Source organism: Microcaecilia unicolor, chromosome 4 (genome assembly GCF_901765095.1).
Source record: "Microcaecilia unicolor chromosome 4, aMicUni1.1, whole genome shotgun sequence".
In the NCBI taxonomy this organism is placed as follows: Eukaryota; Metazoa; Chordata; class Amphibia; order Gymnophiona; family Siphonopidae; genus Microcaecilia; species Microcaecilia unicolor.
Window position 1 is genome coordinate 65399647 of NC_044034.1, and position 13380 is coordinate 65413026.

At 41.0% G+C, this 13380-nt stretch overlaps 1 protein-coding gene across 2 annotated transcripts in view; it reads right to left on the reverse strand.

The window, feature by feature from the left end:
• MICU2 (mitochondrial calcium uptake 2) overlaps positions 1-13380 on the reverse strand; it is a 505490-nt gene that overhangs the window by 20936 nt on the left and 471174 nt on the right. For both annotated transcript variants that reach the window (XM_030200306.1, XM_030200305.1), the window contains exons 9-10: positions 12538-12709; positions 8771-8879 (exon numbers count right to left, since the gene is read on the reverse strand). In XM_030200306.1, the coding sequence (XP_030056166.1) occupies positions 8771-8879; positions 12538-12709 (281 nt within the window). The remainder of the gene's footprint in view (positions 1-8770; positions 8880-12537; positions 12710-13380) is intronic.

Consider the following 13380-nt stretch of genomic DNA (forward strand, 5'->3'; position numbering starts at 1 on the left):
CACGGGAGGCTCTGGACTCACAGGCCTGGCAGCAGGCTTCACTGGACCCAAGCAAAGGTGAAAGCTGGAGGCAGAGCTATTAACTACCAAGCTTGAAAACAAGCTTCACAGGAACACAGCAACAGGTGAAAGCTGGAGGCAGAGCTATTACTCCTCAGAACTACCAAGCTTGAAAACAAGCTTCACAGGAACACAGCAATAGGTGAAAGCTGTAGGCAAAGCTTTACTCCTCAGGACTCCCTGGCTTGGAGGTAGTCTTCCACTGGAACACAGCATAAGGTGAAAGCTGTAGGTCAAGCTTTACTCCTCAGGACTCCCAAGCTTGAAAGCAGGTTTCACAGGAACACAGCATAAGGAAAAGCTGTAGGCCAAGCTTTTACTCCTCAGGACGCCCTGGCTTGGAGACAGTTCTCCACAGGAACACAGCATAAGGAAAAGATGTAGCAAAGCTTCAGGCCACCACCTCACAAAGGAACTGAAGTTGGAATTAGCACTCCCCAGGCTAGAACCTTGAGCACTCTCAGAAGCCAGCTTAAGACGTGCTCAGTGCTGATGACATCACCAGCTTGGCCTCCACCACTCTACAGTGACCCCACAGGTCACTAACTAGAACTGCAGGTAATTTTAGTAGGTAAGGAGGAGGAATACAGCACAGACGAGCAAGGCACAGACGTCGGCGACGACGACCGTGACAAAACCACAGTTCATCAAATCTTTGGTATACTACGAGAAGTATTACTTAGCAGATTACAGAAAATCATTTCTAAGTGCAGGGTTTAGTACTGACATACATATTATAAAGTTTCATCCCTCAAAACTGACAAATTTGATTCAAATTTCTTCAGGTAGATGTAACTCTAGGTTATGGTGTAATTTGACATTGATCTTTCCATCCTTGAAGGGAATAAGTTCTAAAAGATTATTGAAATCAACTTTTTCTTATAAAGCTGTAGAAGTATGGAATGGTCTCTCTCTTTCAGTTAGATGTCAACCATCTCATGAATTATTTCACAAGCTTCTTAAGACTGTATTATTCTATACATTTTTATGTGAAATCTTTTTTATTAATATAGTATAACACTTCCACATGTTAATAATACACAATTCCAACATATATACCCTTCCCCCCCCAAATGCAATACATCACAATAAAGGCAGTAGATAGCTTTGACTCTTATATCCCTCCACTACCATGCGCAACATTTACATCTACCCCACACCCTACCCTCTTCTTACCCTCCCTCCCCCCTTCTATATCATGTTCAATTTTCTTTTTTTTTATTGTTCACATAAATTCCCTATATATACCTACGTTAATTGTACTTGTTCAACATTTGCCCATGTTATCCCCATCTCCCATTATTCCCCCTTATTCTATACATTTTTAAATTGAGCGATTTGTAATTTTGACTTTTAAATTTACTTTCAAAAGTTAATGATATATGTAGTAGTTCTTATCTTTTGTAAACCGCTCTGGACCATTACTTGGGGATACTACGGTATATAAAACCCAGACTAGATAGAAATGTAACAATCAAACTATAATTTCTGTTTGTAGTCAATCTCTAATACTAGTACTTATGAGACTGATAAATATTTGTTGCAGTTATATAAAGAAATCACATTAGTTAACAAATTGTGATTAAGAAATGCATAATGTTGATTGCTGCAAAATATTTTTGACAAAAGGACAAATTTCAGGGGCCGTTTTACCAAGCTGCAGCAAAAGGGGGCCGACAATGGCATCGGCATGTGTTTTACATATGCACCAAGGCCCCCTTTTACTGCAGCTGGTAAAAGGGAAGATCTCGCTTTCCTGCAGGAAATGGCCAGGCGGCTAGTAAAGCACTTGCCACGCAGCCATTTCGAGGGGAAGCCCATTGAGGTGGCGGTAAGGGCTCCTGCGCTAACCCAGCAGTAACCATGCAGCACACAGCATTGCCCAATTACCACTGGGTACAGTCCGACGCTACAAAAATAAATACATTTTTGTAGCGCTGGAAATGACTGCGCAGTAAGGGTGGAAAGTATCGCTGGGCTGCTGCAGTAGCCTGGTGGTACTTCCGTTACAGCGAGCGGTAAGCCCAATATGGGCTTACCGCCGCTTAGAAAAAGAGCCCTAAGTTTGGTCAGTTGGGAAGCTAGCATTACCCAGGCTCCTAAAATATTAGTACAGAAAACTTCATAGCAAAACCTCGTATATATTCAGTATTATTGAACCTCCCCTGTATCCCTAATGGATTTGTGTCTACACAGAGGGATATTTCTTAATAACAAATATGCATATTGTTCTGTGTCAGCACACACTTCATAAAACTGATGTGTATATTTAGGAAAACGTCTTAGTATTTCTTTTTTAAGAAATGGTATTGAATCAGCCACACATCCAATAGCGCTGGAACTGAATAGCTCAACCAGAGCTTAGACTTATTCTGAGCATATGTGCTACCACTATTAATCATTTCTGTAGTGTTACAAGACATACACAGCACTGTACATATGTGACCCTTCCTGTATGCAGCAGTCGTCTAAGTCTCCTCAGTTTCATTTTTATCTGCTTTGCCAAACAGATGTAAAAAGAAAGCTCCACCTCAAAACATTTTTGAGGAGAATCCTCTTCATGTTATCAATATCTTGTTTTCTTTTACTTTATTTTTCATTAGTCCTCAAGTAAAAAATCCCCAAACTATTATTTTTAGTTGTGTTCTCATTCTTTTTTTTTTTTGTATAAATCTTGTTTATTGATATGTATAATAGGATACAAATGAAGGGACTTCACAACATCAGTCAGAAAAAAAATACAGTATCCAGACATAATAAACCGCTAATATAGGCGTTGATTTTTATCCCAAGAATCCTTCTATCCCTCCCCCCTCAACTAATTCCTTTTGTTTTTTTCAGTCAAGAATTCAGAATCTTACTACGTGCAGTTAACATAGTAACATAGTAGATGACGGCAGAAAAAGACCTGCATGGTCCATCTAGTCTGCCCAAGATAAACTCATATCTTGAATTTGTACCTGTCTTTTTCAGGGCACAGACCGTATAAGTCTGCCCAGCAGTATTTCCCACCTCCCAACCACCAGTCCCGTCTCCCATCACCGGCTCTGGTACAGACCGTATGAGTCTGCCCTCCCCTATCCTAGCCTCCCAACCACCAACCCCTCTTCCCCCCACCTGCTCCGCCACCCAATTTCAGCTAAGCTTCTGAGGATCCATTCCTGCTGCACAGGATTCCTTTATGCATATCCCACGCATGTTTGAATTCCGTTACCGTTTTCATCTCCACCACCTCCCGCGGGAGGGCATTCCAAGCATCCACCACCCTCTCCGTGAAAAAATACTTCCTGACATCTTTTTTGAGTCTGCCCCCCTTCAATCTCATTTCATGTCCTCTCGTTCTACCGCCTTCCCATCTCCGGAAAAGATTTTGGAGTGAGTGAGTCCCAAATAGGATACCAGGTTTTACAAAGTAGATCTCCTTTTTTTGAAGCTAAGTCAGAGATTCCTGTTCACTCTAGGGAGCAGAGATGGATCATAGGTGAGCACCACTGAGGTATTGTGGGGCCATTGTGATCCAACCACAGCTGAAGGATTACTTTTTTTTCCCATTAGCATAGATCTTTTTAGAAAAGCCTTCGAGTCTTGAGGTGCAGGACCTGAAATATGGAAAATGTCAAATAGTTGGCTGGGTGTTGGATATCATTTGATGTTCCAGAGCTTCGATACATGATTAGATAGGTCTTTCCAAAAAGTCACTGTCAAAGAACAAGACCAGAGCATATATCCCATATGAGCTTCTCCACCGGAACACCTAGGGCATGAGTTATTGTCTCTTAATATGGCTCGAAAGGCTCTATGAGGCGATATATGTAGTCGTAGCACAAATTTGTAATGTAGCTCCCACCAGTTAGCATTTTCTGTCAAATGATAAACTGATAATAAGCATGATTCTACTTGCTCCGGTTGGAGCTTCAAACCCAGTTCTGAGTTTCATTGCTGAATTACTTTGGAAAAGTCATATTTTGTAGTCGAATCTCTTAAATAAGAGTGAAAGTATTTCAGCGGGGTATGTTGCTGAGCATCAAGATCTAGAACCTCATTCAAACGCTCCCAAACCTCTAGTGACAATGCTAGAGGAGATAAAGAATGTACATAGTGACGAAGTTGAAAATAGGCAAACATATCTGCACCATCTAAGCCAAATTCCTCGCAAAGAGTCGTAAAAGACTTTATGACTCCCCGCTCTGTAACCACATGAAATAGATAATGTATCCCCCTGGAGGACCACCTGCGAAAAGTCAAAGAAGAACCAACCACTGGGAAGGCCAGATTAACCTGAATAGGGAGTAGAAAGGACATCTCAGGATTTATGGAGTAAAACTTACATATCCATCACCAAGCTTGACGCAGAGGTCGAAAGATAGTTGCAAAGTGTATCTTCCACCTCAGAAACCCAACACTCCAGCTCGCCGGTCCGTCATGTTAGATCCGAGGCAGTCTGGGCAATCCCTGCAATTTGTTCCAAAAAGTTGCATGAACCTAGAATCCAGCACTTTAACGACAGCTTCGGTTAGTTCTGGTATGAATTCTGATGCGTGGGGCGTCGATGGGGGAGACGGCGCCATCTTGTCCTCTATTGGGCGGGTCTGATCCTGGCCTTTCTGCAATGATTTTGACGACATAGAGAGCGTTGTTCTATTTATAAATTTGTCCATAGGCTCCCAGATTAATAAGTATAATGGATATTTTCAAAAAAACGCCATGCGTTCTGTAAAAGGAGTCGAAGGAAGAGGGTCCCTGAGCAGCCAGTTTAGTGTACGTCCACCGCCGCTCACAGCATCACGTGACCCCCCGTTGTGTTCTCATTCTTAAGGCAGGGTCATTATATGATCCCACCTGTGAGGAGAATGGCAAGCAATAGCCATATGAAAAAGGTCTCCCAAGGCCGAAAAACAGCACCTCTTACAGGTTTGCAAACGTTCAGGCTGATATACTAAGACGTTCAGGGTGCCTCCTGAAAATGGAGTCATTGTCTTTGGCACAAAAGCCGACTGATTCTGAGCTGTCCAGCAGATCTTCCTCCTTGGATGCTGCCTTGGTCCCCTAAGGTAGTCGTCAAGAGTCCTGTTGTGAAGAAAGGGGAGAACTGAACAAAGCAGGCGCAGGATGAGACTTCTTAAATAAAAGTGGATGGTTCCTTGGCACTGACACAAGTTTGAAAGGGAGCAGCATTCTAAAAATGCATAGTTCCAGTGAGGTCTCCAAGCATTGTTCCCTCAGTGCAGAAGACTTCAAACATAGTCCTACTCTGACATGAAAGAAACTTGTTAGGTGCAGAAGAATCTGAACAGAAGGCAGCAAGTCCTACCATCTGCATTCCAACATGGATCAAGTTCCTGTGCTGGCTTCAGTGCAATGTTCTATACATGTTGATACAGTCCATATATCTGCACTGTCAACAACTCAGTACAGACTCAACTGGTGCAAAGCAACTGCAGATATTCTCTTCATCTCCATTTCCTGCTCAGAACTCTATGCTTTTGCTGCATCCTCAGTGCAGCTATTCTGTGCACAGATCCAGTCTTCAAATAACCCCCCCCACCACCACTACTTTTCACTATAATCTTTGTTACAGTAGTGGAGTCCTCATCTTCAGTTTTGTTGCTTCTATCAGAAAAATTTAACTGATTTCTACAAAAAAAAATGTTCAAAAACTAAAGACTACTGTGAGATGTTTCAGAAATCACTTATAAAGATCATTGCAAATTGCAGCCCAGGTTTGCCATATATTTTAGAGATGAGGACACCTATTTACCCTACTGCAGATTTTGGTATCATCTGCAAAGAGGCAAACCAGACAGCCCTTCAGTAATATCACTTATAAAATTGTTAAAAAGAATCGGTCCAAGAAGCGAACATTGCGGCTCTCCACTGGTAACATCTTTTTAGCTCCATTTACCATTACCCTCTGTCGCTTTCCACTCAAATAGTTCCTAACCCAGTCAGTCTCTTTAGGGCCCATACTGAAGGCTCTCAGTTACAGTATGTGTAACTGTGCCAAAGGATTAGCTAAAATCTAAGTGCATATTATATAGCAGTTTTCCTCAAGCCAACTCTCTGGTCACCTAGTCAAAGAAATTAATCACATTTGTCTGAGAAGAACTGTCTTTCTGTCTTTAGTATATAATCATGCTGCCTCAGGTCATGCAATCCAGAAAGTATTTCCATTAATTTACTTATCACTGAGGTCAGACAAACCAGCTTGTAGTTCCCAATTTCCTTCTTACTTCTATTTTTGTGGAGAAGGGCCACATACAGTGGGGGAAATAAGTATTTGATCCCTTGCTGATTTTGTAAGTTTGCCCACTGACAAAGACATGAGCAGCCCATAATTGAAGGGTAGGTTATTGGTAACAGTGAGAGATAGCACATCACAAATTAAATCCGGAAAATCACATTGTGGAAAGTATATGAATTTATTTGCATTCTGCAGAGGGAAATAAGTATTTGATCCCCCACCAACCAGTAAGAGATCTGGCCCCTACAGACCAGGTAGATGCTCCAAATCAACTCGTTACCTGCATGACAGACAGCTGTCGGCAATGGTCACCTGTATGAAAGACACCTGTCCACAGACTCAGTGAATCAGTCAGACTCTAACCTCTACAAAATGGCCAAGAGCAAGGAGCTGTCTAAGGATGTCAGGGACAAGATCATACACCTGCACAAGGCTGGAATGGGCTACAAAACCATCAGTAAGACGCTGGGCGAGAAGGAGACAACTGTTGGTGCCATAGTAAGAAAATGGAAGAAGTACAAAATGACTGTCAATCGACAAAGATCTGGGGCTCCACGCAAAATCTCACCTCGTGGGGTATCCTTGATCATGAGGAAGGTTAGAAATCAGCCTACAACTACAAGGGGGGAACTTGTCAATGATCTCAAGGCAGCTGGGACCACTGTCACCACGAAAACCATTGGTAACACATTACGACATAACGGATTGCAATCCTGCAGTGCCCGCAAGGTCCCCCTGCTCCGGAAGGCACATGTGACGGCCCATCTGAAGTTTGCCAGTGAACACCTGGATGATGCCGAGAGTGATTGGGAGAAGGTGCTGTGGTCAGATGAGACAAAAATTGAGCTCTTTGGCATGAACTCAACTCGCCGTGTTTGGAGGAAGAGAAATGCTGCCTATGACCCAAAGAACACCGTCCCCACTGTCAAGCATGGAGGTGGAAATGTTATGTTTTGGGGGTGTTTCTCTGCTAAGGGCACAGGACTACTTCACCGCATCAATGGGAGAATGGATGGGGCCATGTACCGTACAATTCTGAGTGACAACCTCCTTCCCTCCGCCAGGGCCTTAAAAATGGGTCGTGGCTGGGTCTTCCAGCACGACAATGACCCAAAACATACAGCCAAGGCAACAAAGGAGTGGCTCAGGAAGAAGCACATTAGGGTCATGGAGTGGCCTAGCCAGTCACCAGACCTTAATCCCATTGAAAACTTATGGAGGGAGCTGAAGCTGCGAGTTGCCAAGCGACAGCCCAGAACTCTTAATGATTTAGAGATGATCTGCAAAGAGGAGTGGACCAAAATTCCTCCTGACATGTGTGCAAACCTCATCATCAACTACAGAAGACGTCTGACCGCTGTGCTTGCCAACAAGGGTTTTGCCACCAAGTATTAGGTCTTGTTTGCCAGAGGGATCAAATACTTATTTCCCTCTGCAGAATGCAAATAAATTCATATACTTTCCACAATGTGATTTTCCGGATTTAATTTGTGATGTGCTATCTCTCACTGTTACCAATAACCTACCCTTCAATTATGGGCTGCTCATGTCTTTGTCAGTGGGCAAACTTACAAAATCAGCAAGGGATCAAATACTTATTTCCCCCACTGTACACCCTTCCCCAGTCTTCCAGGACCATTCCCGACTCGAGAAGCACCGAAAAGGTCAGATAGCGTAGCTCCCAGAACTTCCCCAATCAGGCAAGCCAGATTAAAATTGTTTTGTCTGGGATCTGCAGAGGAGCCCAAGGGAAAAACAACCCAACAGGGTAAAGAGTCATGGACTTGATATACCGCCTTTCTATGGTACAACCAAAGTGGTTTACATGCTCTATGCAGGTACTTTCTCTGTCCTTACTGGGCTCACAATCTGTTTTTTTGTACCTAGGACAATGGAGGGTTAGGTGACGCTTCTACTCACAATAAGGGGATGAGGAGCCAATGCCTCACCCAGTGGATGCTAAAAAGAGCGACAGCAGGCAGCAGAGCCATGCTCTGTGCTCTATCAGGTACGGGTCAGGAACTAGGAAGTGGCCCTTAGGATCAACCTCACTGTGCGGCCACAGCCTGCAGAGCGGGGAGCTAGGCCAGGGACCAGGAGCACCAACCTGAATGACCTACCATCTGCTAGAGGTAGAGAAAAATACTGGAACTTTCCACTGAGAAACCAGCAGGTTATACCACTGAGTTCACTGGAAATGATCAATTTTCTCTACCTCCATCTGCTTGTAGGAGGAGATAACACTCACTTGTTCTGAGTGCTACAGCCCTACTAAAGGAAAGGAAAAGAAAGGAAATTAACAGGTAAGACAATTTCACCTTTTAAAAACTGATTAATCAAGTTGATAAAGCAGAATATGATCATTTATTCAAATTATGCTTAAGCCCTATATTCTTTCCATATTTATTAAGTCTTCTGGATCCATATACTCTGAGCCCATCAACTATATGATGTAAGAAGAGTACCTACCCAATTTTACAGCTCGATTGGCCACAGTAAACATTTTCATTGTGATAGAAAAATCCTCAAGGTTGTTCATGAAGTGATAAAAATTCTTGAATTCTTCCAAGCTAATACTCTTAAAATGGAAAATATTTAAATAGGTTACTATATAAATCATGGGAAGTGAAAAGAGAAGTTTACTTAAACATTCACTAAACCCAAGATGATAATGATTAGGGCTACATAAGTGTAAGAGTTATTTTCCAATACATAATTTCTAATCTTTTCCCCGCTAATTTCATAATTTTATATTATTTTTTAACAGTAACTACTATATTCTGCATTTCTATAATTTCTCGGTTGGTTTAATAAAAGGCAGTAGAGGAGAAGCAGAGAGAAGAATCAAAAGTAAAGAAAAAACATACTAAAGGCCAAATTTTATAAATGGCGCCTGAAAAATCAGCGCCAAAAAAGTATATGCTTAGTACAAGTCTATAAACTACGGCTAAAGCTAGGCGTACTTTATAGAATATGAGCATATGCCATTCTTGCAACTAAAATTTAGACACACCCATTTAAAACCAGGCCTAAAAACCTGCACCTAACACAGGCGCAGATCGGATGTATTCCATAATAGTGCGCATAGTTTTTTGAAACACCCATTCCACTCCCCCTTTTTGGCTGTGCGCATCAGAATTTACGTGCACCACATTACAGAATACGCCTAGAATGTGTGCGTAAATTCTAATTAAAGCCAATTAGTGCCGCTAATTGGTTGAGTACCAATTATTGGTGCTAATTGGCTTGTTAAGTTGTGCATGCAATTTGGCTATGCGTCCAAAATATTTCACACAACTTCAGGCACCATTTATAGAATTTGGGGGTATGTGAATGTGTGGTAATAATATTCTTACAGTGCTATTGAGTCTAATAATGGTGATAAATATTCACATGGAATATATCCCTGTCTTAAAAGGGGCCCTTTTACTAAGCCACTGTAGGGCTACACGCGGGCAGCATGTGCCAAATTGGCCCTACTGCCGGGGGTAGTGCAGGAGCCCAGCAGTAGTTCCAAAGTTGGCATGCACAGTTTCGCGTGGTAGAAAACAATTTTTTATTTTCTACTGTGGGGGTGTTCTTGGCATTAATCATCACATTGCCAACCACTGCCCGATTACTGCACGAGTAGCAGCCCCTACTACCTACTAAATCGGTGGCGGTAAGGGTTCAGGCAGTAAATAGTCACATGCTAATTTTAATATTAGCATATGGCCATTTATTGCTCCATTTAAAAAAGGCCTTTTTCACACCACAGTAAAAAGTGGTCCAGGGCACACCAATTTCACGCGCCCAAACTAGCACAGGCCACTTTTTACCGCAGTTTAATAAAAGGGCCCTTTACCATCTAAGGGGGTACCCAAGGCAATAAGAGAGAAAGTGATTTGTCCCAGGTCACAAAAAAATGTCAGTGGTAAAAGCAGGCTTTGAACCTGGCTTCCACAGAGCCCATTGCTCTGACCACTGTTCCACATTCTCTCTGAGCTATTTTTCCTTATTTTAGTCTCTCTCTGCCAAGGCCAAAAATTATGTTATTAGCTATGCCAGTCTTAAGCAACAAAACTTAAACATAATTCATAAATGCTGAATTGCTGTAATAATTCTTGCAGTGCAGAATAGTCTTTTACTTCATATGATAGCAATGAACTTATGATTTCCAACAGTTAACATGTTATAATTCTTTTTGTTTATGCTGCAATAGGAGCCCTATTCTATAAAGGTTATGCTCCTAAATGTATGCTCCTAAATTACGAGCTTAATCTATTTTGGAGCACAGATTATGCTCGAAATTTAAGAGCATAAATGAAGGAGCGTACATTTAGGAGCATAACCTTTATAGAATAAGGCTCTTTATGTCTTTTCTGTTTTCTACTGTTGGGCTATTACATTTAGTGTTAAGTAGTAAGTACTGCAGTAATGCACTGTGGCTAAGAAAAAAATGGCCTAGACACTTTGTTGTAGTCTGAATGAGTTAAGGTGTTGCCATAAGAGCAGTATTTGTCTTATTCCCTGAGAACTGGGAGTACTAGAACCAGAGGGTATTTTAACATTTAAATAAAAATGCTAATCCTGAGTTGGCCACAGTACTCTGCACCAGGGCTCCAACTGATGGAGAATGAAGGGAGAAAGTGGTTGCTTTTTCTAACAAAAAGATAAACAATGGTCCCCTAATTCTGTCCTTGTTTCCCAAATCTGTCTATATACACACTTAGGCTTCTTCCCTCCATAGCCCAGTCTCGTGTATACATGGTCTGCTATTACAATACACTAAAACAATAAGCAGCACTCACTTAGTGCTGCCCCTCCTTTAGGAAATATGTTTATTTATTGTACTTGTATTATTTTAAGTGCTCTATGTTAAACCACCTTGGTTGCCGGTCCGTGCAAGGATACATTTTAAGCTACTTACATTTGTTTTTAAAATTTTAAACGGTTTAATGCCAGATTATCTCTCTCAAGAAGTATTGCTTTATTCTGCCTCCAGGTCCTTACGATCAGCTCAAGAGACAAGATTAAGAGTGCCTGCCACATCAAATTTATCATAAGACGCTAACCAGGAATAGAGCCATAAGCGGCAAGGATCCACAATCATGGAACAGTTTGCTCAGTCAAGTGTATTCCTTCTTATTTAGGGCCCTCTTTACTAAGGTGTGCTAGTGTATTTAGCACGAGATAAAAATTAGCACACGCTGTGTAGACACCCATAGGAATATTATGGGCATCTACACAGTTACACACCTCTAACACAGTTTAGTAAACAGAGCTCTTAGGGGGTCTTTTACTAAAGGTTAGCTCGAGTTATCTGCAACAGGGCCCATAGAAATAAAATGCCAACTGCAGATAACTTGAGCTAAGCTTTAGTAAAAGACCCCCTTAGTCTTTAGAAAGGCTCTTATCTGTTTTCTTTATATTTGAATGATTCATGTCTGACGTCTTTGTTAGTTTTTAATTTGATATTCTCTGTTTTTGTAATTTGGGTTATTTATTTGATTTTTTGTAATTTAATTTGATTTTTCTCTGCTTTTATAATTTTGGTTATTAATTTGATTTTTTATAATTCAATAGTATTGTGTTCCATTTATTTCTTCTGTAATCCACCTTGAGCCCTTCCTCTGTAAAGTGGCCTAGAAATGTCCATATTAGATTAGATTAAAAGAGGCAGTATAAAAATTGTAATGTTTGTATTAAAATAAGTCATATTGGGGGGCCAGAAGTTCCATTAGACTATGGTACATGAGATTAACATTTGAGTTTCCTTTCTGATGGGGCTAATAGGGTATGAATGTATCATGAAAATGGTTTGTCCAGGTTCTAGGGAAGAGAGAACTTACTGGCATAAGAATGGCATTAAGATGTTAAATCTCAACAGAAGATGTTCCTTCCAGTTTTCAGTTAGCAAGGGAACATACATTTTCAGGCATATTGTCTGGGAGCATAGGTTGTAAAGTGGGAAGAAACTGGGAAAAAGCCATGCTACATCTACTTCCTAAAAACTGACATTACGCCCAAAAATATGAAGAAAGCAGATTAACTCAGAAACATGTCCTTTAATCAGGACATATTTAAAAAGGAGTGGAATATTAGCCTACTGTTTGGAGGAGAAGGCTAAGAGCCAGGTTTCAGATCCAGCTTCTCTCGCATGTACTCCTTATGACCTTGAGTATGTTATGTCATCTACCATTGAAATTCCTTAGTTCTGAATGGTTTAAAATGGAGATGGCAAAAATGCTACAAACCTCGCCTGCTGGAATTCTCTCTCTCACATTCTGCCAGTAAATTTCATTGTTGTCTTCATCAGTGTAAAACAGCAGCCACTCAGCAAAGTCCTCTTTCCTCATGAAGGTTAAACCTTTAGAAAACTGTATGAATTCCATTTCTTGCACTTCCGTTTGTAAATTTTCCATGAATCTAAATTTTTAAAAGCATAATTTAGAAACAGGTATATATGACAAATCAAAAATTAGCAAAGAAAATCATGTGTATTTTATAATCTATTAAGTAAAATGAATAAATGCTTAAAAATTTAATAAAATGAAATTATAAATATTTAAACAACAGTTTAAATATCCATATACACAAACTTGCAGACATGTACATGCATATATCTACATTGGACCTGGCCACTACTGGGATAACTTCAACTTGAAAAATTTCAGAGTATCCAATTCTGTAATACTAGTTAAAAAGAGGTGTATCTGGGAGTCATGTGATCAAAGCAATTGATGGGGATGGTGCCATTCCAAGATACCAAATTCCTTAAAAACCTTGTAAAAATCTGGTATTTAAAGAAAGCAAGATGGCTAGAAAAGGTGGGCCATCAATGTTCACACTACAGAGAGTATGAATAATGAATGGCCAGTTATCTGGTAAAACACTCCCAACCCTCTAAGAAGCTTACAAAGAGAAAGCTTATAAATATTAAAAAGAACTGAAGACAGGGATTATTCAAAAAGGAATAAGTGAGCACCCCGGGACAGAATCAACGGATTATGGGCAAATCCCTAGAAGGCGCCCGCGTGGTGCAGGAAGGTTCAGCGTCTTCAGGCCTAGATACCACTCTGAGCCCTGATCATCGAGCT